Source organism: Schistocerca serialis, chromosome 8 (genome assembly GCF_023864345.2).
Source record: "Schistocerca serialis cubense isolate TAMUIC-IGC-003099 chromosome 8, iqSchSeri2.2, whole genome shotgun sequence".
Classification (NCBI taxonomy): domain Eukaryota; kingdom Metazoa; phylum Arthropoda; class Insecta; order Orthoptera; family Acrididae; genus Schistocerca; species Schistocerca serialis.
In genome coordinates, this window is record NC_064645.1 from 549,176,115 (window position 1) to 549,201,509 (window position 25,395).

General features: G+C 39.5%; 1 protein-coding gene and 1 non-coding gene across 2 annotated transcripts in view; one reads left to right on the forward strand and one right to left on the reverse strand.

Annotated features, from left to right (window-relative positions):
- Positions 1–333: 333 nt before the first annotated feature.
- Trnaa-ugc (transfer RNA alanine (anticodon UGC)) lies at positions 334–405 on the reverse strand. Its single transcript has one exon. It is a non-coding gene; the product is annotated as a tRNA-Ala (tRNA).
- An 80-nt stretch (positions 406–485) lies between these two features.
- The window catches only part of LOC126416446 (pancreatic triacylglycerol lipase-like), a 177,012-nt gene continuing 152,102 nt past the window's right edge, over positions 486–25,395 (forward strand). Inside the window, exon 1 of the mRNA XM_050084172.1 lies at positions 486–655. Coding sequence (XP_049940129.1) covers positions 598–655 — 58 coding nt within the window. The 5' untranslated portion in view covers positions 486–597. The remainder of the gene's footprint in view (positions 656–25,395) is intronic.

Below are 25,395 nucleotides of genomic sequence, written 5' to 3' on the forward strand. Positions count from 1 at the left end.
ATTCCAACAGTCGTGCATCTGTCCCCTTAAACGGGGTCCCAAGTATTTCTCAGCGCTCGCTAAAAATGCACGCAAGAAGTCGGTGAAAATGATTAATATTTTTTGTGTCGTCGTGATTGCGTTGCGTCTTTAAACGCTTCGCATGTGTACCAACGTATGCAATGTCAATTGATAGTGGTTATAAAAGAAGAATTGAACTGCAATTTCGATTCACGATTAACAAGGATTGGCTTCTCGGCAATTGCAACTGCCCCACTCATTTTTGTCAACAAATATCTGTTAATCTCAAACAATATTATTACCTTGCAATCTAGAAATTTGACAGTAAAATTTTGGAGATGCCGGGGATCGAACCCGGGGCCTTTCACATGCAAAGCGAACGCTCTACCACTGAGCTACATCCCCGATGAGTACATTGCTGCGTTACTTTCAATGTCCTTCGACCAAAGCTAGTGTTACAGACGTTTATTGCGAACACGGTTTAGGATAGTGGAAATATCAGAAATATAGCTAAAATACAGGGAATCTAATATTTTAGGCTTTCAATGTAATGTTAAAACGACGATACCCCGAGGATACAACGAAGCATCGATCAAAATGTACAGTCAGCGCAGCAACAAACATTCATTTGAAGTAATTCTTGAGCTCGTGACAGGTCAGTAACAGATTTTTTAAATAAATGTCTACTACCAAAACTACTAATACAAAGCAGATATCAGGCGAAGCTGTACGAAATGCATTCCTCATTGTCATCGATAATGTATGGAGAAATATGCACACTTTGATCAACATCAACGATGATTCATTTTGCCGATGAAAAATTGTACTGCAGATTTCAGTTAACCCTTCTGTTACCAAGGTAATTTTACACCTTCATGTTATCAGGAGAGTAATATAGTCAATTCAACACTGTATAATTTTATGTTCCTCTAGGTCAGGCAGTCACAAGATACTTCCGAATCTCAGTTATTGATATAAACTGATGGTTTACTAAAGATTTGAAGCAATCATTGGTAGTTTATCGTCCAAACATACATAATTTAGGATCCTAGGTGTTTGGTGAATTTGCTGACACAACAGAAAATCAAAATTTTAAAAAATATCACACAAATTTAGTCTGTTTAGATGACTTCTCATAATATTGAGAACATTTTGCCACAATTCTATGGTTTTGGCACAATGGTTCTATGCATATGAATCTACTTTTCCATTCTATATTTCACAGACACAACGCTCACATTTTTCCTGTCGGTAATTCTGAAGTCTTTTCTTTGGTAATTTCAGCAGAATATGTCTTCTTTACTTCAATTCCAACAGCGTCAATATCTCCTACATTTTCTGTGTATAGTCAAGTTGGATTTCTCGCTCGTTATACCACGTGTGGTTTCAGCAACTTTAGGACAAGTTCCAGAAAGAAATGATTTTTCTTTCTTGACGTATCTTTCTGCCAATCTGGATACTTTTGTGACCACAGAAAATATGCACTGAGAGCTGCGTGGTCGACATCATTTCCAGAATATTTGGTACGACTAACGATTTGTTGTACGTTCCCAGCTTTATTGTCTATTCATCATATCACCTACATCGACTCTCCTGTAGTCTCATTATTGTGAGATTGTGGTACGTGTCTGTTTTTCCTTTTGCATCCAACGTTCCCAGGTAAACCGCCGGATCCAATCGTCGAAAGTCCACAAGAAGGCAAATAACCGTTTTGCCATCATTTTCATACCTTGATGATGGCGGAACGTTTATTCACCGTAATACTGTGGACTTCCGACGATATGTGCATATGATCTGAGGTTTTCTCGGCTTGTATGCAGCTTCCAAGATTCTCGGGTGTATTGGCAGTTCAGCCAATACACCGAAGACTCTTGGAACCTGCATACACGCCGAGAAAGCCCCACATCACATACACTTCTTTTTCTTTGGGAAAATGAGACCGTGGTCATCTTTTTTTGTGAATCCAAACAATGAAAATTTTTTCTCTTTCGTCGTACTAGACAAAAACTCTTGAGGCATTTCTGTTGTTTGCTCTAAGAGCTCCAGCTAAGGTTAAGTTGTGATCCAACAATTATTCAGCTAGCTGTATGGAAGTAAGAAAGTTACCTAACGTGATCCCCCTTCCAGACTTAAAACATTGTCCAACCATATCCAACACAACACATCGCCCTTGATTTACTTCTCTCTGACTGTCCTTCATGCATATATATACTGGTAGATTACATACATATACAATTTTAGCGTCTGTGTACAGCCATATTTTAGTCCATACTTTGCTGGTTTTGATATCATAATAGCCAAAATGGGCAGTTGGCATGAAAAGTTGCCAGTCTTTCATCAGCATTTAGTTACTCATTAGGGCTGTAATTTTTCATACCTCAATTCACTAAGATAGCAAAAGTGTCCCTTATTGCCTGATTATTGTAGTTTGTATCTGCAATTCTGATGCTGCAAATTTTTATGTCGTTCTATCTCAAAAAGCTGACGATTGTTGAAATCCGGTATGACATAACAGCTATGAAAAATGGATTTTGCAGGGTGATATGTTTATTAGTTTCTCCTGGAGCCCACAATGTGGAGTTAAATGCCAACAACTCTTGATTTGTCATGTTGTGTCATTCTTTAGGTTATTCTGAGTGAGATTCACTGTATATAACAAATACTTCTTGATATTTTTCATTAGTAAGCCCTCATATAATATTTAACATTTTCTGGGAAGAAAGAGGGAAAATCTATTTACAATTGAATCGACAGTTTTACTGCCTTTTATAAACCAGGCTTTTATCGCAAAATACTATGAACTACCCTTCTTCATTGACGGAAGGGTGTAGAAATCCATGCAAGACCACCTATAGATTTGAACATACCTGAAAGATTTGGATCTTCACCCTCAGGGAGATCTTCTGATAAATTTTCTGACCCAGGTGGCTCTGTCATTTGATGCATTTCAATCATTTCTGTGACATCAGCAACTTGATAAATTGTACATATAAAGATTTTGGTCACAGAGATCGTCTGGACTATGAGTATTTACAATCCTTTCACCCTCCTGCACACTGTAACTCTTGCCCGTGTATACACTCAGAAGCAGAAGCTAACAATGCCACAGATGAAAATAACAACAAAGACCCATTATAATTCATTGTTGTCATTGATTTCTTACCTCATCAAAGAAAAATGAAGTACAGCATAACAACCATATTGATGACAGTACAACTTTGATTGCTTCTCCTTGAAATAACAAGGCTACAAATGAAATTATATTACCTACAAATTTTGTAGCAAACACTACCAAGAGGGTAACAAGAACTCTCCACACGACTCATGGAAAACAATTCTAAAATGTAAAACATAAGTATATTGGGATATATTGTGTGAATAACTCTCATTAATAGATAATAAACAAATACACAGACTATTAAACTGCAACCACAAACGAAAGTATAAACATACAAGAAAATTATAACTGGGATAATTTCATTACCATCATTGGCAGCACAAGGGTTAATGTATAACTATTTATTTTTCATGAAAATGGTTCTTTTTGTCAAATTCTTGAGCTAACGTAGCTGAAACGTACCAACATCGAAGAACTTGGAACATTTTCTGACTTAGATGTGCTTTGATGTGAATAAGATGCATGAAGCCTACTAGTGTATCAGTATCCACAAGTAATTAGAAAACTTTATGTCTTCCCACTAAACTATCCAGACAAAATTCGAAAAATATTGAGAAATTACTGTCTGATAACGTTCTTTCTAAACATAAACCAGTAAGAAAATAAATAAAGTCTGTAATAGTCAACTAGTCTTTATAAATCATATTATTTGCGTTTATAATGAGATACATATTACAGATCCCTTATATGAACATAAGTCATAAAAAATGTATTTATGTGAAATTACTTGGTATTATGGAGCACTGATAAGTTAAATATGCTGAGCCTAAATAGGCTAAGCCTACTGTGTATTCTGTACTTAGGTCTAATGACAAATCAGTAATCTGAATCAGTATACACCTGTAACTTACATGTTAAATGACATTCACAATATAAAAACAAAATGCAGCACTATAAAGAAGGGTACAGGCTGTCTAAGAAATTACCTAATAACACCAAGATGAAATATATACAGGTGTCCATTAACTATTACAATGTGCTGTCATGAGAAGACTCAAAACTTTGCAACACAAAAACCTAAACCTAACTTGTAACAGTACTGATACTATAAGTATGAATTACCAGTGAGAAATTTTATGTACAGAAATTGCATGAATGTTTTGACAAATGCAAAGTACCTTAATTTGTTATTGTCACATTTTTTATTGTGAATTTCATCCTCTTCTCACACAAATGGTGTCATTACCGGTTTCGACTTATACAGTTTAAACAGAAAAAAAGGGAGAGTAAAGTACTTTTTACTTACGAATCAAGAAAACGATTTTAGGCTAAAATACATTCAGTTTTTCAGGAGCCTTCATGTACGAAATAACTCTGCTATCAGACATATCAGCGTCTGCACCCCAGGTCTATCAAAAGGTATGTTACAAGGCGAGTGGATAATAGATAGATACCATGTGAGCACATCTTACTAATAAACTTATGTTTTAGAACTTTTCATTTGCATGCTAGCATGTCTTGAATGTGGAGGAGGATGCAGGCAGTTTGGATGACACAAGTCAAAGTCACAGTTTGAGTTGCTTAAGGGCTCCAATATAGAGAAAACTAATTACATGTCCTGTGAGACTGTATTTAATTCATTACATAATAAACTAGAGGCTATTGGCATTTTCTGTGTACTGTCAAAAGCCTCTGACTGAGTGAATCACAGCATTCTCTTAAGTAAATTAGGATATTATGGTCTCATCAGCAATGGTGCAAAATGGTTCAAGTCTTACCTAACCAACAGGAAACAAAGGCTATTGTTGCCTAGTTTGTGTGATCCAAACTGCCTGTGTCATCTGCCACATTTCAGAGATTCTATCTTGCAGATGAAGCATTTTCGAACATAAATTTATCAGCACAATATGTTCACATGGTACTCATCTACCAACCACCACTCCTTGTAACATACCTTCTGATACAGCCTGTGTGATATTAGACTACTTTTATGTCATGAGGAAAAGATGAAAAAATAGCCAAATCAATTGCAATAGTACAAGGACTGTTGCTAACTCCTTGACCTAGGCTTTGACGTCGTTAAAAGTGTCTTCTTCTGAAGAATCAAGGATTGATACCTAAAATGGTTAACATTACATAGATGTTAAAATATAGGTAAAAGGCAAAAGTGAAAACAGATCACTGACTTACAAAGAATTTTACACTTACTAGTTACGTGACATGTGGGGCTACACTAAATATGTAGCCATAAGGCACAAATTAAGATTAAAGCACCTCCATAATGATAAAAGCACAAAATATCATGCTGACTGTTACTAGAAAGTGCTTCTGAAATGCAGCTAGTGAACTGAGGTCGTGCCTGTGTCTTGAGTTGAGCAAAATTTAGGGTGTGAAAGGACAGTATATGTATGCACAGAATAAGTGTGCAAAGTGCAGGAGAGAACAGCATTGAAATAGAAAACGACTAAATTATTAAACATTGTATAGAAAAGAAGGACTTAATACCTGTGTGGTAGTATAAAAGATAAACGTATGGCGTTTTATTTGGCTGTCGCCCAAAAAATTTTAATAGGAACTAATAACTCAAATTAAACGTAAAATATCTTGAAGTACATAGTTTGTAAGTGAAAAAGGGGGGAGAGGGACTGGGGTAAATGAAATGATGGCAATAGATTGACGATAAGAGGGGGAGGTAAAATGGAGCAGTTTAATTAGCTAAAATGTGTAATGTTCCTGCTCTTTCATCTTACATCATTTCACTTATTCCCCTTCACCATCTCCCCCTTGTTTTCACTTACAGGTGATGTACTTCAGGTTATTTTATATTTGGCTCAACTCATTAGATTCTACAAAAAAATTTTGGCGATACCCATACTACAATATGGGTGCTAAGTCCCTCTTTTCTCATACAATATTTTAATAACTTACTCATTTCTAACTATTTCAGTACTGTTCTATCCCACACTTTTGCACACTCATTCTGAACATACATCTACTTACCTCTTGCATCCTGAATTTTCCTCAACTCAAGAGACACTGATGCAACATCAGTTCACTAGCTGCATTAGTGAAGCAACTTTCTAATGACAGTCAGTAAGATATTTTGGGGTTTTATTATTATGGATGTGATTTGTTCTTCATTTGTGCCTCATGGCTGCATATTTAACTTGCCACCACACATCATGAACCTGTAGTGTGAAAATTCTTTGTAAGCCAGCGATTTGTTTTTACTTTTGCCTAAACCTATATTTTACATGTATGTTCTGTTAACCATTTTAGGCGTTAGTCATCGAACTTTCTGAAAAGACTTTCTAAAGCTGTTAAATCCTGGGTTAAGAGATTTTCAGTAAACCTTGTACTGTATTTTATTCACAATGGATGCAGCTAGTCCATGACTATTCCTTTATGTAGTGTAAAATAATAACCGCTGCAAGTCACAATAGAAGGTGATTTTATTTAACACAGGACCAGTTTTGGGCTTATGCCCATCTTCAGATGGTTTACATTCATGTACATGTTTCCATACTCAATGTTGGAGGTCACAGTTTAAATGAAAAACAAATAGCTGATGATTAAATAGACACAAGTGAAACATTTTGATGTGGCTAAGCGACATGTGTTGCAAACTATAATAGTAATTACATACAGGGGGTATATCCATATCGTTTCCAAGTTGCATTTATCACGTTTTTTACAAAAATGTTTCATCTCGTACACATTAACTGTACATTAGTCACCATGCTAATTATTTGTGCTTCCATATTATGTATCTTATAAAATAGTGGCACTTTAGATGTTAGTCCTTTCATATGCATGTACACTCACAACATCCCACGAGTTTACATTTGAGAACAGAGGTTATGGTCAGAGAGCTTCGGTCCAAGAAGTACAGAGATGCTGCACACAGAGACACAGATATTACAAATTTTGAAAATGAAATTGTTACATGATTGTGGAACCACACTACCATTTGTAATGTATAGAATGGTTGCTACCAAATTATATAAGATTAAACAGACATCGTCTTTCTTTCCCCAAAAATTGCTTGTTGTGAGGAGGTTTGAGTTACAATTTTCGATTTTTAAATATTTCTTTAAAAACGTGTAGAAGTGGCTTGTTTACAAGATCTACTTGTTCATTGAGAATTAGTTGTGGTAATCTGAAGCTTGGGATGTAAATTTTGAGCTCTTCAAGAAGATTCATTATCTGTCCTTTGCTGACAGTATGTAGTATATGCATGTTGTCTTTAACGACTGTCGCTGACGGCCATCAGATGTATTGCAAATGTGGATTTATCAAAGCTATTTAGCCGGAAGCCATTATTTGTTTTTTATTTAAACAGTGATATGTGGCACTGAGTATGGAAACACGTGTGTGAATGCAAACTACCTGAAGATGGGTACAAGACCAAAACTGGCCATCTATGAAACTAAATCACCTTCTATTGTGACTGGCAGCAGTTATTATTCCGCACCATAAACCTTGTACTATTGCAACTGATTTCGGTGTGTTTTTTCACCTTTTTCTCACGAAGACTGAGTTACAGTTGCTGTCTCCAGCCATGTTCGAGATTTTTAAACTATTTTTCTCTTCATATTCAGGGACTGGTGGAACTTTTCAGAAGCACATGCACTTACAAAACCCCACATGTTTACATTTGAGTACAGAGGTTATGATCAAACAGACATTACAAAATATTAAAAAAGGGAATTGTTACATGATTGTGGAACCACACTGTCATTTATAACACATAGAATGGTTACTAGCAAAGTATTCAAGTTTAAACAGACATCGTATTTATTTTTTTCGAAAACTGCTAGTTGTGAGATGGCTATGAGTTAAATTTTCGATTTTTAAATATTTTCAAACTAATATCGAATCCACGTTCGAAATAGAGGAAAATAATAGTACAGTTTCATGTTTCTGTAGGCCGACCTGTTCATGGGCTATTAATCAGAAGTCAGTGTATCTCCTTGTAAAATGCAGGTGGTCTGTAAGTGGGCGTATTTCCGATCTGTGATACACAGATTACATAGTCTGTCTCTAAATTAGTAAGCGTAAATCATGATCTAGATATATTAAAACAAGTAGCCTTGATTAACGGTTATGAGACAAAAGAAATTGTTAATGCATATAAGAAATTAATTAAGAAGTGGACGAGCAGTGTAGATGATAAACCTGAAACACAAGAAAAAAAATCATTGTATTCACTTACAGAAGAAGAACGTCATTTTAGTTTACAGAAAATATTCAAGCCTGCCATCTATAATACAAAAGATGACGTCTGTACGAAATTTTAGATAGGCCAAAAGAGCCTTTTAAAGAAAAATTGTGTCGTGGGAAGTAATAAAACAGCTTTCAGTTCGCTCTCTCTCTTTCTCTCTCTCTCTCTCTCTTTTCCAGTACAGACGTAAGGTGCGATGCATAGATCAGCATCTTGCTACCAGTGATTATGTTTCCAAATAACGCAATTTGGATACACTTCAAGTGCTTGAAATTAACACTAATTAAACAAAATGGTTTCGATAATAAAGCCTTCTTCGAAGTATCTTCCTGTCTTTTATAACGCCTCATCTCCCCGCTTTTTCCCTTTCTTTTTCTTATGATTCATCCTTGTGCTGGCTCGCACTTGTCTAATAGGAATTTGATGTAAGAATTGTTTAATTCTGGCTGTTCAGTGTACACTTAAGACTGCCACGTACCACTTTGCTACTCGTGGACTGCGTCTGCAGGCAGGCGTTCAGCGCGCAACTACATATCTGTCTACACCGGTGGTTCTCGTAATCAGGTTTGTACTGTAAACATTCCTTATCTTACGTACACTCTAAAACAAAACAACGGCGCACTACGAAGAAATTATCCGAATGGGGTGGCAATCTGAAGATGTGATGTGCCTGTTCAGTCAAACAAATGATTACAATTTTAGATAAATTGGATCATTAATTCAAGAGAGAGAGCTTCACAAATTTAGGAAGTAAATGACACATTGATCCACCTCTGGGCCTTATGCAAGCAGTTATTCGGCTTGTCACTGACTGATAGAGTTGTTGGATGTCCTAATGAGGGATATCGTGCCAAATTCTGTCAAAATGTCGCCACAGATCGTCAAAATCCCGAAATGGTTGAAGGACCCTGCCCATAATGCTCTAAACGTTCTCAGGTGGGGAGAGACCCAGCGACCAGGCCGACCAAGGTCGGGTTTGGCAGGCACAAAGTCAAGCAATAGAAACTCTCGCTATGTACGGGCGAACTTTATCTTGCTCAAATGTAGGACGACGATGGCTTTGCCATGAAAGGCAACAGGTTGGGGCGCAGAATATCGTCAACATACCGCTGTGCTGCAAGGGTGTCCCGGATGACAACCAAAGGAGACTCCTAACTAAGGTACGAGCATATGGGATTGGTTCCCAAGTATGTGAGTGGTTCGAAGACTTCTTAAGTAATAGAACCCAGTACGTTGTCCTCAATGGTGAATGTTCATCGGAGGTGAGGGTATCATCTGGAGTGCCTCAGGGAAGTGTGGTAGGTCCACTGTTGTTTTCTGTCTACATAAATGATCTTTTGTATAGGGTGGATAGCAATGTGCGGCTGTTTGCTGATGATGCTGTGATGTACGGGAAGGTGTCGTCGTTGAGTGACTGTAGGAGGATACAAGATGACTTGGAGATGATTTGTGATTGGTGTAAGGAATGGCAGCTAACTCTAAATATAGATAAATATAAATTAATGCAGATGTATAGGAAAAAGAATCCTGTAATGTTTGAATACTGCATTAGTAGTGTAGCGCTTGACACAGTCATGTCGATTAAGCATTTGGGTGTAACATTGCAGAGCGATATGAAGTGGAACAAGCATGTAATGGCAGTTGTGGTGAAGGAGGATAGTCGTCTTGGGTTCGTTGGTAGAATTTTGGGAAGATGTGGTTCATCTGTAAAGGAGACCGTTTATGAAACACTAATACAATCTATTCTTGAGTACTGCTCGAGCGTTTGGGATCCCTATCAGTTCGGATTGAGGGAGGACATAGAAGCAATTCAGAGGCGGGCTGCTAGATTTGTTAATGGCAGGTTTGATCATCACGCGAGTGTTACGGAAATGCTTCAGGAGCTCGGGTGGGAGTCTCTAGAGGAAAGGAGGCGTTCTTTACGTGAATCGCTACTGAGGAAATTTAGAGAACCAGCATTTGAAGCCGACTGCAGTACAATTTTACTGCCGCCAACTTACATTTCGCGGAAATACCACAAAGATAAGATAAGAGAGATTAGGGCTCGTACAGAGCCATATAGGCAGTCATTTTTCCCTTGTTCTGTTTGGGAGTGGAATGGGGAGAGAAGGTGCTAGTTGTGGTACGAGGTACCCTCCGCTACGCACCGTATGGTGGATTGCGGAGTATGTATGTATATGTAGATGTAGAGTCCTGCTATGAAAAAAATGGTGCCCCAGACCATCACTGCTGGCTGTCAGGCCATATGGCGGGCCACAGTCAGGTTGCTATTCTGCCTCTGTTCAGGGCGTCTCCAGACACGTCTTGGGCCTGGAATCTCGTTGACTGGAGTAGAATTGTCTTCAGTGATGAGTCTCGCTTCGAACTCAGCCCCAGTGACCACCGAAGACGTGTCCAGAGATGCCCCAGAGGCGCACCAACCCTAGTGTCGCTCGCCATACAGCCCAGCATCCAGGAGTGATGGTGTGGCGTGCCATTTCGTCTCATAGCAGGAGCCCTTTGGTTATCAAACGGTGCACTCTAGGAGCACAGCGGTATGTTCACGATATTCTCCATCCCGTTTTATTGCTCTTCAAGACCAACAAGTTGCTGGATCTCTCCCCAATTGAGAACGTTTGGAGCATTATGGGGAGGACCCTCCAACCAGCTCGGGATTTTGACAATCTAGGGCGCTAATTGGACAGAATTTGGCACGGTGTCCCTCGTGAGGACATCCAACTCTACCAACCAACGCCAAGATGAATTACTTCTTCCCTAAGTGCCAGTGGTTGACCAACATGCTACTGACTTGTTCATTTTCTGAGGCTCTTCTTCCTGAACAATCATCGAATTTTCCTGAAACTGAAATGGGTTGTTTGTCTGTACATGAACATCACATGTACTGATTTGCATACAGTTCGTGTAATTATTTTATGGTAAGTTTTTTTCTTTTTCTTTTTTTGTATAAGGGTTGTAACCTTCCCGTATAAATAAAAAATATAAAATAATGATGTGTAACCTTCCTGAACAGAAAATAAAAACAAAAATAATTAAATTTGGATAATTAAGTTCCGATTTATGAAAACTGAGAAATCTTAACTCCCGAAAAACAGATAAATTTTGACGTAAGCAGCGCTACGCCATGGCCCTGTGAAATCAGTCTGAATCTGACTGTGAGAAATAAACTGAAAAATTCTTACCTCGCGATGGTGTCGCCGGATAATACTGTCTATATATCTGTTCGTAAATGGCACAGCTTAGTGCAATCCTGGCCTATCTACTAATACTTGATAAACTTGTCTGAGATCTGAATTACGAAAAAAACTGACTTTACTTAGTGACACAGCTGCACAGCTGGTCGTCTGATCACGAACGAACACATGACTATAATCTGAAAAAAATTGTGGAATATATTAATTTAGGTAAATGACTGGACTGGGACTGGCAATGGCTTAAGGGGAAATTATACTTTTATAGTTGACTGGTAAAAACAATTATATTCCGAAAATTTTTTACATTATTGATAAAGATCTACAAATCATTACATGAGAAACTGAATATATTACAAACCTGGGTCAACTGGTACTGAAGAATCACAAAAGGAAAGATTGGCTTGGTTCAAATGGTTCTGAACACTATGGGACTTAATATCTGTGGTCATCAGTCCCCTAGAACTTACAACTACTTAAACCTAACTAACCTAAGGACATCACATACATCCATGCCCGAGGCAGGATTCGAACCTGCGACCGTAGCGGTCATGCGGTTCCAGACTGTAGCGCCTAGAACAGCACGGCCACACTGGACGGCAGGATAGATTGAAACAAATTCATATTAACATCGCAGACAAGTGACTTAAGTATGCGCATGCCAATAAAAATAATAAAATTTATCTTACAATAGGTGGTTGACTTAATTACACTGTTGATTTTTCATTATATTAACAATTATTCATTTTGTCATCATCATCACCTTCCATGGTATCATTTAGCTCTGCAGGCTGATCACAATTATTATTCAGTTCCATATAATAAAATTTTACAATTTGTTCTGCACCGTGTCTTTAACAACTACTAACTGTAAACTGCGCTGTAACAGCGACAGACTACAACTACACTGTAGCAGCAAACGACTGCAACTGTGGCTGAGACTGCTCTGACCTGCGACTCTACTGCAGCTTTCTTTTAACAGGGCAAAGATATTTATGTCTCAGGCAGCGCCTGTGAATTGTCGTTCTAGCAAGTGGAGCAATACATCGACATTACATTTGCCCCAGCAGGGTGGTGAACCCCTTACAGGGTTTATGTGCTTTAAGAGTGTATGTAAGTTAGTTTGGTTGGTAATTTAAACGTCCTGCTAAAAAACTGAAGCATCCCGACACTATGGTCGGATGGATTGGGTGCGCACCCTAGTGTATTAGCATTGTTCGTGTCTAATGTTAATACCGGCCCTGGTAAGTTTTATAACGGGCATGAACAGCATCAGACGCTGAACGATCACCATGATGGATGCAGAGATCCCACATATTGCTATGAGACAGCGTTGTTAGCAAGTGACAGAACTTGAAAGGGGTCACATTCGCACACTGGTAAATTGTGCAGTATCCATATTTGTGGGATATTCAGACCTGACGGTCGCCCGATATTGGACTGCAGGCATACTCGTTGTCTAGATTTCTGTCAACCAGGTCTGACCGCCATAATGGAGGGCCATCGTATTGTGCACCGAGTACATCATAACACCTTCACATCTGCACATGCTGTCCGAGAACAAGTAAGGGTTTCCTACAATATCTACATCTACATCTACATTTATACTCCGCAAGCCACCCAATGGTGTGTGGCGGAGGGCACTTTACGTGCCACGGTCATTACCTCCCTTTCCTGTTCCAGTCGCGTATGGTTCGCGGGAAGAACAACTGTCTGAAAGCCTCCGTGCGCGCTCGAATCTCTCTAATTTTACATTCGTGATCTCCTCGGGGGGTATAAGTAGGGGGAAGCAATATATTCGATACCTCATCCAGAAACGCACCCTCTCGAAACCTAGTGAGCAAGCTACACCGCGATGCAGAGCGCCTCTCTTGCAGAGTCTGCCACTTGAGTTTGTTAAACATCTCCATAACGCTATCACGGTTACCAAATAACCCTGTGACGAAACGCGCCGCTCTTCTTTGGATCTTCTCTATCTTCTCCGTCAACCCGATCTGGTACGGATCCCACACTGATGAGAAATACTCAAGTATAGGTCGAACGAGTGTTTTGTAAGCCACCTCCTTTGTTGATGGACTACATTTTCTAAGGACTCTCCCAATGAATCTCAACCTGGTACCCGCCTTACCAACAATTAATTTTATATGATCATTCCACTTCAAATCGTTCCGCACGCATACTCCCAGATATTTTACAGAAGTAACTGCTACCAGTGTTTGTTCCGCTATCATATAATCATACAATAAAGGATCCTTCTTTCTATGTATTCGCAATACATTACATTTGTCTATGTTAAGGGTCAGTTGCCACTCCCTGCACCAAGTGCCTATCCGCTGCAGATCTTCCTGCATTTCACTACAATTTTCTAATGCTGCAACTTCTCTGTATACTACAGCATCATCCGCGAAAAGCCGCATGGAACTTCCGACACTATGTACTAGGTCATTTATATATATTGTGAAAAGCAATGGTCCCATAACACTCCCCTGTGTCACGCCAGAGGTTACTTTAATGTCTGTAGACGTCTCTCCATTGATAACAACATGCTGTGTTCTGTTTGCTAAAAACTCTTCAATCCAGCTATATACTGTGATATTCCGCACGATTTGTTGGAGATTATAGTTGGAGTCTGGAACGATGCTGGTCGAGATGAGGCTTGTTCTGCTCACCTATGACACGCATTCTCCGACGGTCGCTGAGTGTCCAGTAGCGTTCTGAGCGCTCTGTTGTGAATGTCACACTCAATGCGAGCGTTAGACGCGATCACAGGGAGTTACTTAGTGAATTTTTGTTCCATTTGTTGCGAGATGTCATCGCTGATGTTGGTGGTAAGTAACAAATTCCACGTAAGCAAGCGACAGACACAATTTGCAGGATACACGCTTTCTTCAAGTACTAAGCACGTGTATACGTATACCTCAACTGTCCTTTGGAACTGGCAACACTGCAGCCCCCGTCTGTGCCTCGGCCAGCGCGACCCATAATCGTTTGTGAATCAGGCTATAGCAATAGCTGCACTTGGGAATCACTGTGCCATCCGCAGGCTGCTGTGAACACCACAGTACAGATGGCTGTGTTTGTAGTGGTGCCGTGACTACTGACAAATGGAGTCGCACTGTACTCTGCAATGAATGGCGGCGCAGCACCTCTGCACGACCATCGTTGACGTGTATAGCGGCAACCATGGGAGAGGTCGACAGCTGCGCTACTCCTGGCTTCGTGGTGCGGAGTGGCATTGGTTATGACTTTGGCTCATGGCTGTACCCTGATGGCACAACAGCACACTATGGGCAACTTGCGTCCTCATACAGGATGTTTCAAAAATGACCGGTATATTTGAAACGGCAATAGAAACTAAACGAGCAGCGATAGAAATACACCGTTTGTTGCAATATGCTTGGGACAACAGTACATTTTCAGGCAGACAAACTTTCGAAATTACAGTAGTTACAATTTTCAACAACAGATGGCGCTGCGGTCTGGGAAACTCTATAGTACGATATTTTCCACATATCCACCATGCGTAGCAATAATATGGCGTAGTCTCTGAATGAAATTACCCGAAACCTTTGACAACGTGTCTGGCGGAATGGCTTCACATGCAGATGAGATGTACTGCTTCAGCTGTTCAATTGTTTCTGGATTCTGGCGGTACAACTGGTCTTTCAAGTGTCCCCACAGAAAGAAGTCACAGGGGTTCATGTCTGGCGAATAGGGAGGCCAATCCACGCAGCCTCCTGTATGTTTCGGATAGCCCAAAGCAATCACACGATCATCGAAATATTCATTCAGGAAATTAAAGACGTCGGCCGCGCGATATGGCCGGGCACCATCTTGCATAAACCACGAGGTGTTCGCAGTGTCGTCTAAGGCAGTTTGTACAGCCACCAATTCACGAAGAATGTCCAGATAGCGTGATGCAGTAATCGTTTCGGATCTGAAAAATGGGCCAATGATTCCTTTGGAAGAAATGGCGGCCCAGACCAGTACTTTTTCAGGATGCAGGGACGATGGGACTGCAACATGGGGCTTTTCGGTTCCCCATATGCGCCAGTTCTGTTTATTGACGAAGCCGTCCAGGTAAAAATACGCTTCGTCAGTAAACCAAATGCTGCCCATATGCATATCGCCGTCATCAATCCTGTGCACTATATCGTTAGCGAATGTCTCTCGTGCAGCAATGGTAGCGGCGCTGAGGGGTTGCCGCGTTTGAATTTTGTATGGATAGAGGTGTAAACTCTGGCGCATGAGACGATACGTGGACGTTGGCGTCATTTGGACCGCAGCTGCAACACGGCGAACGGAAACCCGAGGCCACTGTTGGATCACCTGCTACACTAGCTGCGCGTTGCCCTCTGTGGTTGCCGGACGCGGTCGCCCTACCTTTCCAGCACGTTCATCCGTCACGTTCCCGGTCCGTTGAAATTTTTCAAACAGATCCTTTATTGTATCGCTTTTCGGTCCTTTGGTTACATTAAACCTCCGTTGAAAACTTCGTCTTGTTGCAACAACACTGTGTTCTAGGCGGTGGAATTCCAACACCTGAAAAATCCTCTGTTCTAAGGAATAAACCATGTTGTCTACAGCACACTTGCACGTTGTGAACAGCACACGCTTACAGCAGAAAGACGACGTACAGAATGGCGCACCCACAGACTGCGTTGTCTTCTATATCTTTCACATCACTTGCAGCGCCATCTGTTGTTGAAAATTGTAACTACTGTAATTTCGAAAGTTTGTCTGCCTGAAAATGTACTGTTGCCCCAAGCATATTGCAACAAACGGTGTATTTCTATCGCTGCTCGTTTAGTTTTTATTGCCGTTTCAAATATACCGGTCATCTTTGAAACACCCTGTATGTAACATCTGATGCAACAGCAATATGGTACCATTATGTCGATGCAATGGGTACCAAATTTGTTATAAAATTCAGTAAATAACTCAACGGGCAGTGTTTTTCAGTGCAGGTATTTCGTTCATTCCAAGCAAGTATCGATTCGTGACGTCATCGTCTTGACACGAGTTGACTGTAATCTGAACACGTTTTAGCAAACTAATAGTTCCTTTCAGGTGATGCAATTTTATTGATTATGAAATACAAGTTCTTGAAGTTTATTCAGAATTGGACATGTTAATTATTAATTGCAGGCCATAATTTACCTGTTTAATATAAAGGTGTTTTGAATTTTGTGTGCATGAAACAGTGTGAATTTATGTGCGGCTTTTACTCTGAGACGAGTTATCACTTAGAGTGCAAAAAGTGCGCGTGTACTGTTCACTGACCTGCACGGTGAATTTTATTTTTTGTGATTTTGACTCCTAATGGGAAAACTGAAACGTGCGAGCTCGATTTGAAATATGTTACACGCTAGTGCATGATCGAGCTGTCCAGAGAACCGCGTACAATAGTTGCAAACGCGCTTGGTCTTAATGCACGAAATTGGAAATTAATTTTGAGACAAGTGCTGATTTTGACACAAATGAACCGAAAGTTTATTCAAAATATCGAGGTTCTTTTTAGAGACACATATCACCTTGCTGATCACGTTGCTTAGCAACACTGAAATGCAGATTAATTAATTTATTAGAACGATTTGCGACGTAATAAGTCCCATTACACATATAAACTGTTACTCGAAATTTGCTGACCACACTAGAGTATGCGAGTGATTTTATTTCCAGAAATGCCAATAAACCGGCGGTTTCAAAAGTTAAATTACTAACTGTTGTGTAACTTCATTAATTGTCTCACGCCACTACTGAACGTGTTGTAGCGTATCTTTTCACAAGAGATCTCAAGAAGCCGGGATAAACAAGAAACAAGAAGAAGGCTAAAGAAGAGGCATCGGTATACCATTTCTTAAATGGACAATGCTCGTCAAGAATAGCATGTGTGCATTTGAATTGTCTGCATAATGTTGAGGTACTCTCATGGCCAGCAAGACCTCCAGATATGTCACCGACAGAACATGTGTGGTAAGATCTCAGACGTCAACATCGTCCCTGTGCAAGTATCCGGGATATCAAGGACTGCTTACAACAGTTGTGGGCTACCTTGCCTCGAGAGACGATACAGCAGCTTTATGAAACCCTTCCCAAACAAATCAGTTCATGCATCCAAGTCAGAAGGTGTGTTACGTCCTACTGATAAGTGAGCTCATACTGCCAAGTTCTTTGGAAATTTAACTTGGTTTTGTAATCACTGAAATGGCATCACACAGCCTTTCAACCAACGAAGTTTCAGTCGCTTTCGCCTCCCATTTTGAGCGTTTACTGTCTTTGTTAGTCAGTGTAGTTTTTTGGTGTTTTGCTATCGCCTTTTTCTTTCCTCTTAAAAAGATCATCTGATGACTTGGTAATCAGTGGGACCGGTAATGACACCACTTGCTCGATTTGAGACTATAATAGACATTTTAAGACAAAAAATGACGTACCACGAAGGAGTTACGCTAATCAGTGATAAATTGATATTCATACATTTCTCGACGGAAAATGCAGAATTGTCAGCTATGGCGCCCGATGGATGTATGTGTGACGCTGTAGGGCGTTTTCACAGTGCATTTGGCAAGAATCGCAGTCAGGGGACTTCTGGAAACCAGGGCGAATTTCATTCCACGTAATCAGTTAGACAGTAACGATGTCCCACAGACAGACATGTGGGCAATATACACAGCTTTCAGCCTTTGAGAGAGAATGTGCAGTTAGGCTCAAAGAGGCCGGTTGGAGTAATTGGCGAATTGCTCGACAGTTGAATTGAAGCGATGCCATTATTCGATAATGTTGGCAGGAATGGATGATCCATGGCCGAACACAACATCAAGAAGGAAGTGGTCGGCCTAGAGGGACGGCAGAACGTGAGGACCGAACAATCGTCAGACAGGCACTCAGAGCTCCAGATTCATCATTATCATCCATCCGACGTGCAACTGGTGCTCACAGGAAGGAGGCTGTGCTCATGTGCCCTTTGCGCAGGTTACCAGTGACCTCTGTGTACCGACAAGCCGACTTGCAGTGGTGTCGGGCTCACTCTGCCTGGAATGTCATTGACTGGAAAAGGATTGTCTTCAGTGATGAGTACCCCTTCGAACTGAGACCCGCCGACCTGTGAAGATGTTTCTGGAGACGCCCCAGTCAGTGGTGCGATACCAGCCTGACTGTCGCTCGACATACGACTCGACAACCTGAAATGATGGTCTGGGGTGCAATTTGATTCCATGTCAAGACCAATTTGGTTGTCATCTGCGGCAGCCTTATAATACAGCCGTAAGTCAACGATAGTCTACGTCCCGTTTGGCTGCCTTTCATGGCAAGCCATCCCAGGCTTACATTTCAGCAAGATAATGCCCGTTCAGACACTGACGAGAGTTTGTAGTGGTTGTCTTCGCGCTTGCAAAACCTACCACGGTCAGCATCTCTCCCCGATTGAGAACGTTTGGAGCATTAAGGGCAGGACCCTCCAGCCAGCTCGGGATTTTGACAGTCAAACGCACCAATTGGACAGAATTTGGCAAGTAATCTCTCAGAGAGGCAGACAACAATCTGTCAACCAACGTCAAGCTGAATTACTGTTTGCAGAAAGGTCAGAGCTGAACCACTGCGTTACTGCCTTGCTCAGTTTCTGAAGCTCGTTCTCTCGAAGTAATCATCCAATTTTCGTGACATTATTATCATTTATTTGTCTGTACATGTACATCACATCTACTTATTTCCGTCCCATTTGGATAATTCCCTCGTGATGCGTCGTTTTTTTTCCTTAAAGTGTATAACAAACAATGTTATACAAGATGGTTAAAGTGTTTCCCAGTGACTGACCTATGTAATCCACAGAACATGGTTTGTATTCACCGTGTATCACAAATTGACTTACTCAGCTGTAGAAATCAAATGAATGAAAGTGTGACAGAACTATTCACATGACACTTTAACAGTTCACGTTTTTTTCGATATTTGCTTATCTTAGCAATACCTTGAAGTACAGTGAATCCAGCGTGTTCTTAATTTTGTCTGTGGACAGTAGTACTATTCTCTGTTTAACTAGAGAGTAACATGGAAGTCAACATTGCTCTTTATTGTTACGTCATAGGATCCTCTTTTCCTTGTAACTTAACGGCGCCATGTCGTGCACTACAAAGCCATGTGCGATAGTAAGGGTATGCTTAGGCTGCATCCTCGTGGCTTCTACGTCACCATATTGGCGGATCAGACAATAGAAATACAAATGCAAATTAGAACCATTTGCAAAAATAATCACTTAATTGGTATAAGGTATGACTCTAGTAAGTCGACTAAGAGCCACTTAATTACACATTGCCTTAAAAGGTTCAAATTAAAATATTATGGCTGAAGGCCTAGTTAAGAAAACTTGCGATACCTCCTGGGGTGAAGGCCCAAAACTACACCTAAACAAGAATGGCTAAGGCCTGAACACAAGTTATAAAAATTTTCTTTAAAGAATACACACAGCTGAAGGCCTTACTTTAAAAAAATATATTTCATATAAATATTGGGCTGAACGCCACACACCAGACATTGACCACCTCAGGGCGTAAGACTTGTATAACAAGAATTTCAGATACAGCAAATTAAAAAAAAAATAGTTTTAAGCAAATGAATTTTCAAAATTTTAATTTAAAATGACTGAAGGTCTTATCTTAAAAATATTTCACATAAAAGCTCGTCTGAAAGCCACACACAAGACATTGATCAACTCAGGACTTAGGGCCTGGATAACGAGAATTTCAAAATTTTAGATTTTAAGCAAATCGATCTTCAAACTTTAATTTAAGTCAGCTGAAGGCCTTATCTTATAATTAAAAAAAACTAAATGAATAGGCAGCTGAAGGCCTCACACAGTACATCAGACTAAAATGAAAATTACAATCCAAAACCAACAGAACAGCAGTGCTCAGAAGTGTTCCAGGAGTCGGCCTGAGGTAGCTCTAACGTAAGGTGAGGTGAGACAGGCAGCCAAGAGTAAGGTTAAATAATTGGATGGCAACCCGACCCAGGGATGGCTGAAGGAGAGACTGACAACCTAATCAATTCCCTTCCACCTGGCTAACGATATGACAATGGAAAATATCAGCCCAGGACTAAGATACCAGCCACATTACATCTTCAAAATTGGCATCTAAAAACAGCCAAGGTACAATAACCACTTTAAGAAAAAAATTTGAACAAACAACTAAAAGGCTGTTGAATTACATGCCGTGCAGAACAACATCAACACAGCGAGGAAAACACACTGCCTGAAAACTATGCTAACGACCAGGGCAGGTAACTGCAGCGTTAATAGCCACAATGGAGAAAAAACCGCTGGTGCACTTCACTGATAAGTAGCAGCCAATTTAATAGTTATAGACCATACAGGAAGATGGCTGCAAAATTTCACCGACTCCAACACACCATTCATTGCTCCTGGCCGGAACAGCACAGGAAGCAACAACTGTCAATGAACAAAGAGATGTCTCAGCAGTTGAGGTTTCATAACATGTTAACTGATCACTCAACTTCCATGTCCAGGTTCGGTGAGCAACGAAATTTGTAGCTGTCGCAGCTAGGGCCTCACAATCGGAACGCATGTGCACGCCACCACCAGTCCCAGCCTGACCATGCGCCGCGGCGACTTCCTTGCTGCTCTGTCCCAACCGACTGACTGCCACGCACACCACCACATGGAAATATAGCGGTCTCATCAAAGATGTTACAGCAGTACTAGTATCGATAAGTGCTGCTGCTGCCACTGGCGGAGGCAAGTCAGCAACTCGTTATGGTAGTAACTCAGGGAGAAGTAAGACACCACTCGATTGCGACAAAATGCCAAATAGGAAATGGCATCAACGTGAGCCACCCATGGCTCGCTAGGTGTTCAGATAGATAGTAATCTGTTGTGGAAAGCCCACAGTCAGGATCCCCATTATTACTATTTGAATGGTAACTGAAGTAAGTGGTAGTTTGACACAAAAAATATTCTACTTTTCTTATCGTGATTCGCTTATAACGTATGGTATTATATTGTATTTTATTCTGGATATTCTGACATTGACCTCTCAATATACATACTCTTTACTGTTGGTTCTTGTTAACAGTATCAGCTTATTCCCAAGAATTAGCAGCTTTCACTCAGTTAATACCAGGCAGAAATCCAACTGGATTGAACTTCCTTGACTCTTGTGCAGAAAGGTGTGCGGTATACTTCTTCATCCATTTTCAATAATCTACCGCAAGAATTCAAAAATCTGTATTCCATGCACTTTCAAATTGAAAGTGAAAAGTATCCTCGTGGGTCACTCCTTCTATTCTGTCAAGGGTTTCCTTGAAAAATTAAGCTCATTCCTCTGTTTTACAAGGTTTGACAATGAAGTAATGAGACTAAATGGTTCAAAAGGCTCTGAGCACTATGGGACTTAACATCTATGGTCATCAGTCCCCTAGAACTTAGAACTACTTAAACCTAACTAACCTAAGGACAGCACAGAACACCCAGTCATCACGAGGCAGAGAAAATGTAATGAGACTGATGTGGAAAAAATGTTTCCTACCGTTTTAGTCAAGTTTAGTGTTGTCTCCTTCAAAGTAGTTCCCTTCTGATTGCACACACTTTTTCCAGCGCTTCTGCCATTGATGGTAACATTTCTGGAACTCATCTTCTGCAAAATCCTCCAAGACCCTCATCACAGCTTTTTGGACATCTTGTGTCGTTTTGGAGTGATATCTGGTGAATAAGGTGGCTGTGGCAGTACTGAAATTTATTATGAGGTTAAAAATTGCTGTACTGACAGAGCAGTATGAGATGGTACATTATTGTGATACAGAATCCAGTTATCAGAAATGTTGGCACAGACACAAAGAACTCTTTCACGAAGTCTTTTTAAAATTTCTTTGTAGTAATATTGGTTAACTGTTTGTCCAAGGGGCTCCCACTCTTTATGAACAATTCCCTTGGAATCAGAGAAGCACATCAGCATGCATGGTCGTCCACTGCGGTCTTCATCTTCAACATTCGTTCTGCCTTCACTAACCAATTTATGCCAACGAAAAACTTGAGGTTTTGACATAGCCTCCTCTCCAAAAGCCTTCTGAAGCTTACTGTCAGTTGTCATCGCTTTTTTAACCAATTTAACGCAAAAAGAAATGGCATACCGTTGCGCAATATTATGCAGTTCCATTTCTGTGACGAGAGACACAAACACATGTTAACTTATTACAGCACAACTCGCAACTGAGCAGTTGCATCTATGTGCTGCTTGGACTAGAAGCAGCATATACACCAAGATCAAAGATATTGTGCCTACGCAAGCCTGCAGGGCTGCCACATCTTGCAAAAAAAAATCGCTCTCATTACTTTATTCACACACCTCATATTGCTGATTGTTTTTACATAAAATTATGGCCTGGCTGTTTTTGTGTTCATAAACATTTTATTTTACATGTTATTATTTTTATTTTGTAGATATCTAAAATAAAATAAAAAATAAATATGTATATTATCAACAAAACACTAATGTCCATGAAAACTGATGAAACAAAAAAAATGCAACATATGCCAAGTTATTAAAGATATTGACAAACTTGGAATGACATGTATAACTTGTGAACCAGAAGATAGAAAAAAATGAAGTGATGTGGAACTGAAGTAAATAAGCTCAGTTTCAGAATGCATCTACTTTTGAACAAATATCAAAATTTACTAGGAACAATTATTTAAAAAGGCCAATGATAAAACTTTGTTATTCATTTTAAAAATATAAAAAATCTAAATGAAATTTGTTCTTTTATAAATAAGTGAGCGAGAAATTCATTCATATTGCGCACTTCAATTTTACTCAGAACTAATAAACACATATCCTTATAAGCAAGCAGCCAGTTTGAACGATCTTCACTGTTGATCTTTTAACGTTTAAAAATCTTATAAAATTTATCCGTACAAATAAGTAGCCAACTCGAACAATCTTCGTTGTTGATCTTCAATTTTTAATAACAGTAAAAATTTTATCCTTACAAATGAGTAGTCAACTTGAGCAACTCACCATCATGAATCTTCGCTCCTTATGTAGAAGAGGAGGTTGTAAAGGATATAGTATGATTACAAAGCCAGAGTTCATTAATTTCATCCTCTTCTGCAAATACCAGATGAAATAGATCGAAAAATTATGGAGTTTAGATTTGAAATATAGTACTTTATTATCACTAGAGAGAAGGATTGATTAAAAAATTCAAGCATGGGAAGGAAAATATCCTAGCACAAATGTCTAATTTTTGAGCTCAAGAATCAGCATGGGCACTAAACAGAATTTTTTGCCCACAAGTAGGAGTTAGTAGATACGTTCCATTGAGGGGGTAATCGTATATTGAATTACCAGAAAAGATCAGATACAAGCAAGCCTTGTGAGAAATAATGATCGAAAATGCTTCCTGTGGTCAATAATATCTGCATTACATTCAACAAAGAAAAATCCGCAAAGTGTAAGCAAGGATCAAGACATTAGTCTTGAAATTGAGGAAAAACTCGACAATTTTGAATTTCCTGTAATGGTTGGTAATATTCAAAAAACTGAAACTATAATTAATGTGTCTATCAATGTCCATTCATTTGATGAAAAATATCGAATATATCTATTAAAAATTACGAAATGCATGGAAGAAAAACATTTATTTCAAAAGAAGGTGAAAATTCACACTACTGTTGCATACAAGATTTGTCTCGCCTTATTTCAAGTCAGATAACAAACCAAAGAATCAAAATTTATCTCTCACATGTGTCTTCTCCACTTCACTAGAAAATAAAAATTAGATAATCACGCGTCAAGCTGTTTAGTTAACAAACTATTAAATGTAGAATTACCACAGAAAGCTCATATGTAGATATTAAAAATTATCAACATTCACAGAAAGTTTCATTCGTTATTTATGACGATTTTGAATGTATACTTTGAAAGACAGACAACTGTCAACCAACCCTTAAAGAACCATACACTATGAAATTCCAAAAACATGAGCCAAGCAGTTTCTGTTATTATATCAGATACATTAATATTGTAAGTAGGCTGTTTAGGTTTTTTTATTGGTAACGCCACCTCTGTATAAAAAAATCACTGGCTGTGCTGTGTGCAGTCTGTGTCTAGTTTGCATTGTTGTCTGCCATTGTAGTGTTAGGCAGCTGGATGTGAACAGCGCACAGCGTTGCGCAGTTGAAGGTGAGCCGCCAGCAGTGGTGGATGTGGGGAGAGAGATGGCGGAGTTTTGTAATTTGTCATGAACTGCTATATATATTATGATGATATTAAGGTAAATACATTGTTTGTTCTCTATTAATATCTTTCATTTGCTAACTATCCCTATCAGTAGTTAGTGCCTTCCATAGTGTGAATCTTTTTATTTAGCTGGCAGTAGTGGCGCTTGCTGTATTGCAGTAGTGGGAGTAACCAAGATTTTTGTGAGGTAAGCGATTTGTGAAACGCATAGGTTAATATTAGTCAGGGCCATTTTATTTGTAGGGATTTTTGAAAGTCAGATTGCGTTGCGCTAAAAAAAATATTGTGTGTCAGTTTAAGCACAGTCATGTATAATTTTTCAAAGCGGACGTTTCAATATGCATTATAAAGACCCAGTTGTATACAGAGGAGTAAACCCCCATAAAAATTTATTGAGTGTATGAAAAAAGACACTGAAGAATTCAGAAGAATTTACTCTGAAAATGAAAAAATGAAACCACTTACACCTGAAGAACAATCAAGGCATTTAAGATCAAAAATTAAACATTAAAAAGTTTTTACAGGAGATTTAGTCAAGTTACTGATCAAAAAAGTGTTGATCCCCACGATTACATGGACAGCTGGAAGAAATTTGAAGAAACATGTCTTCCA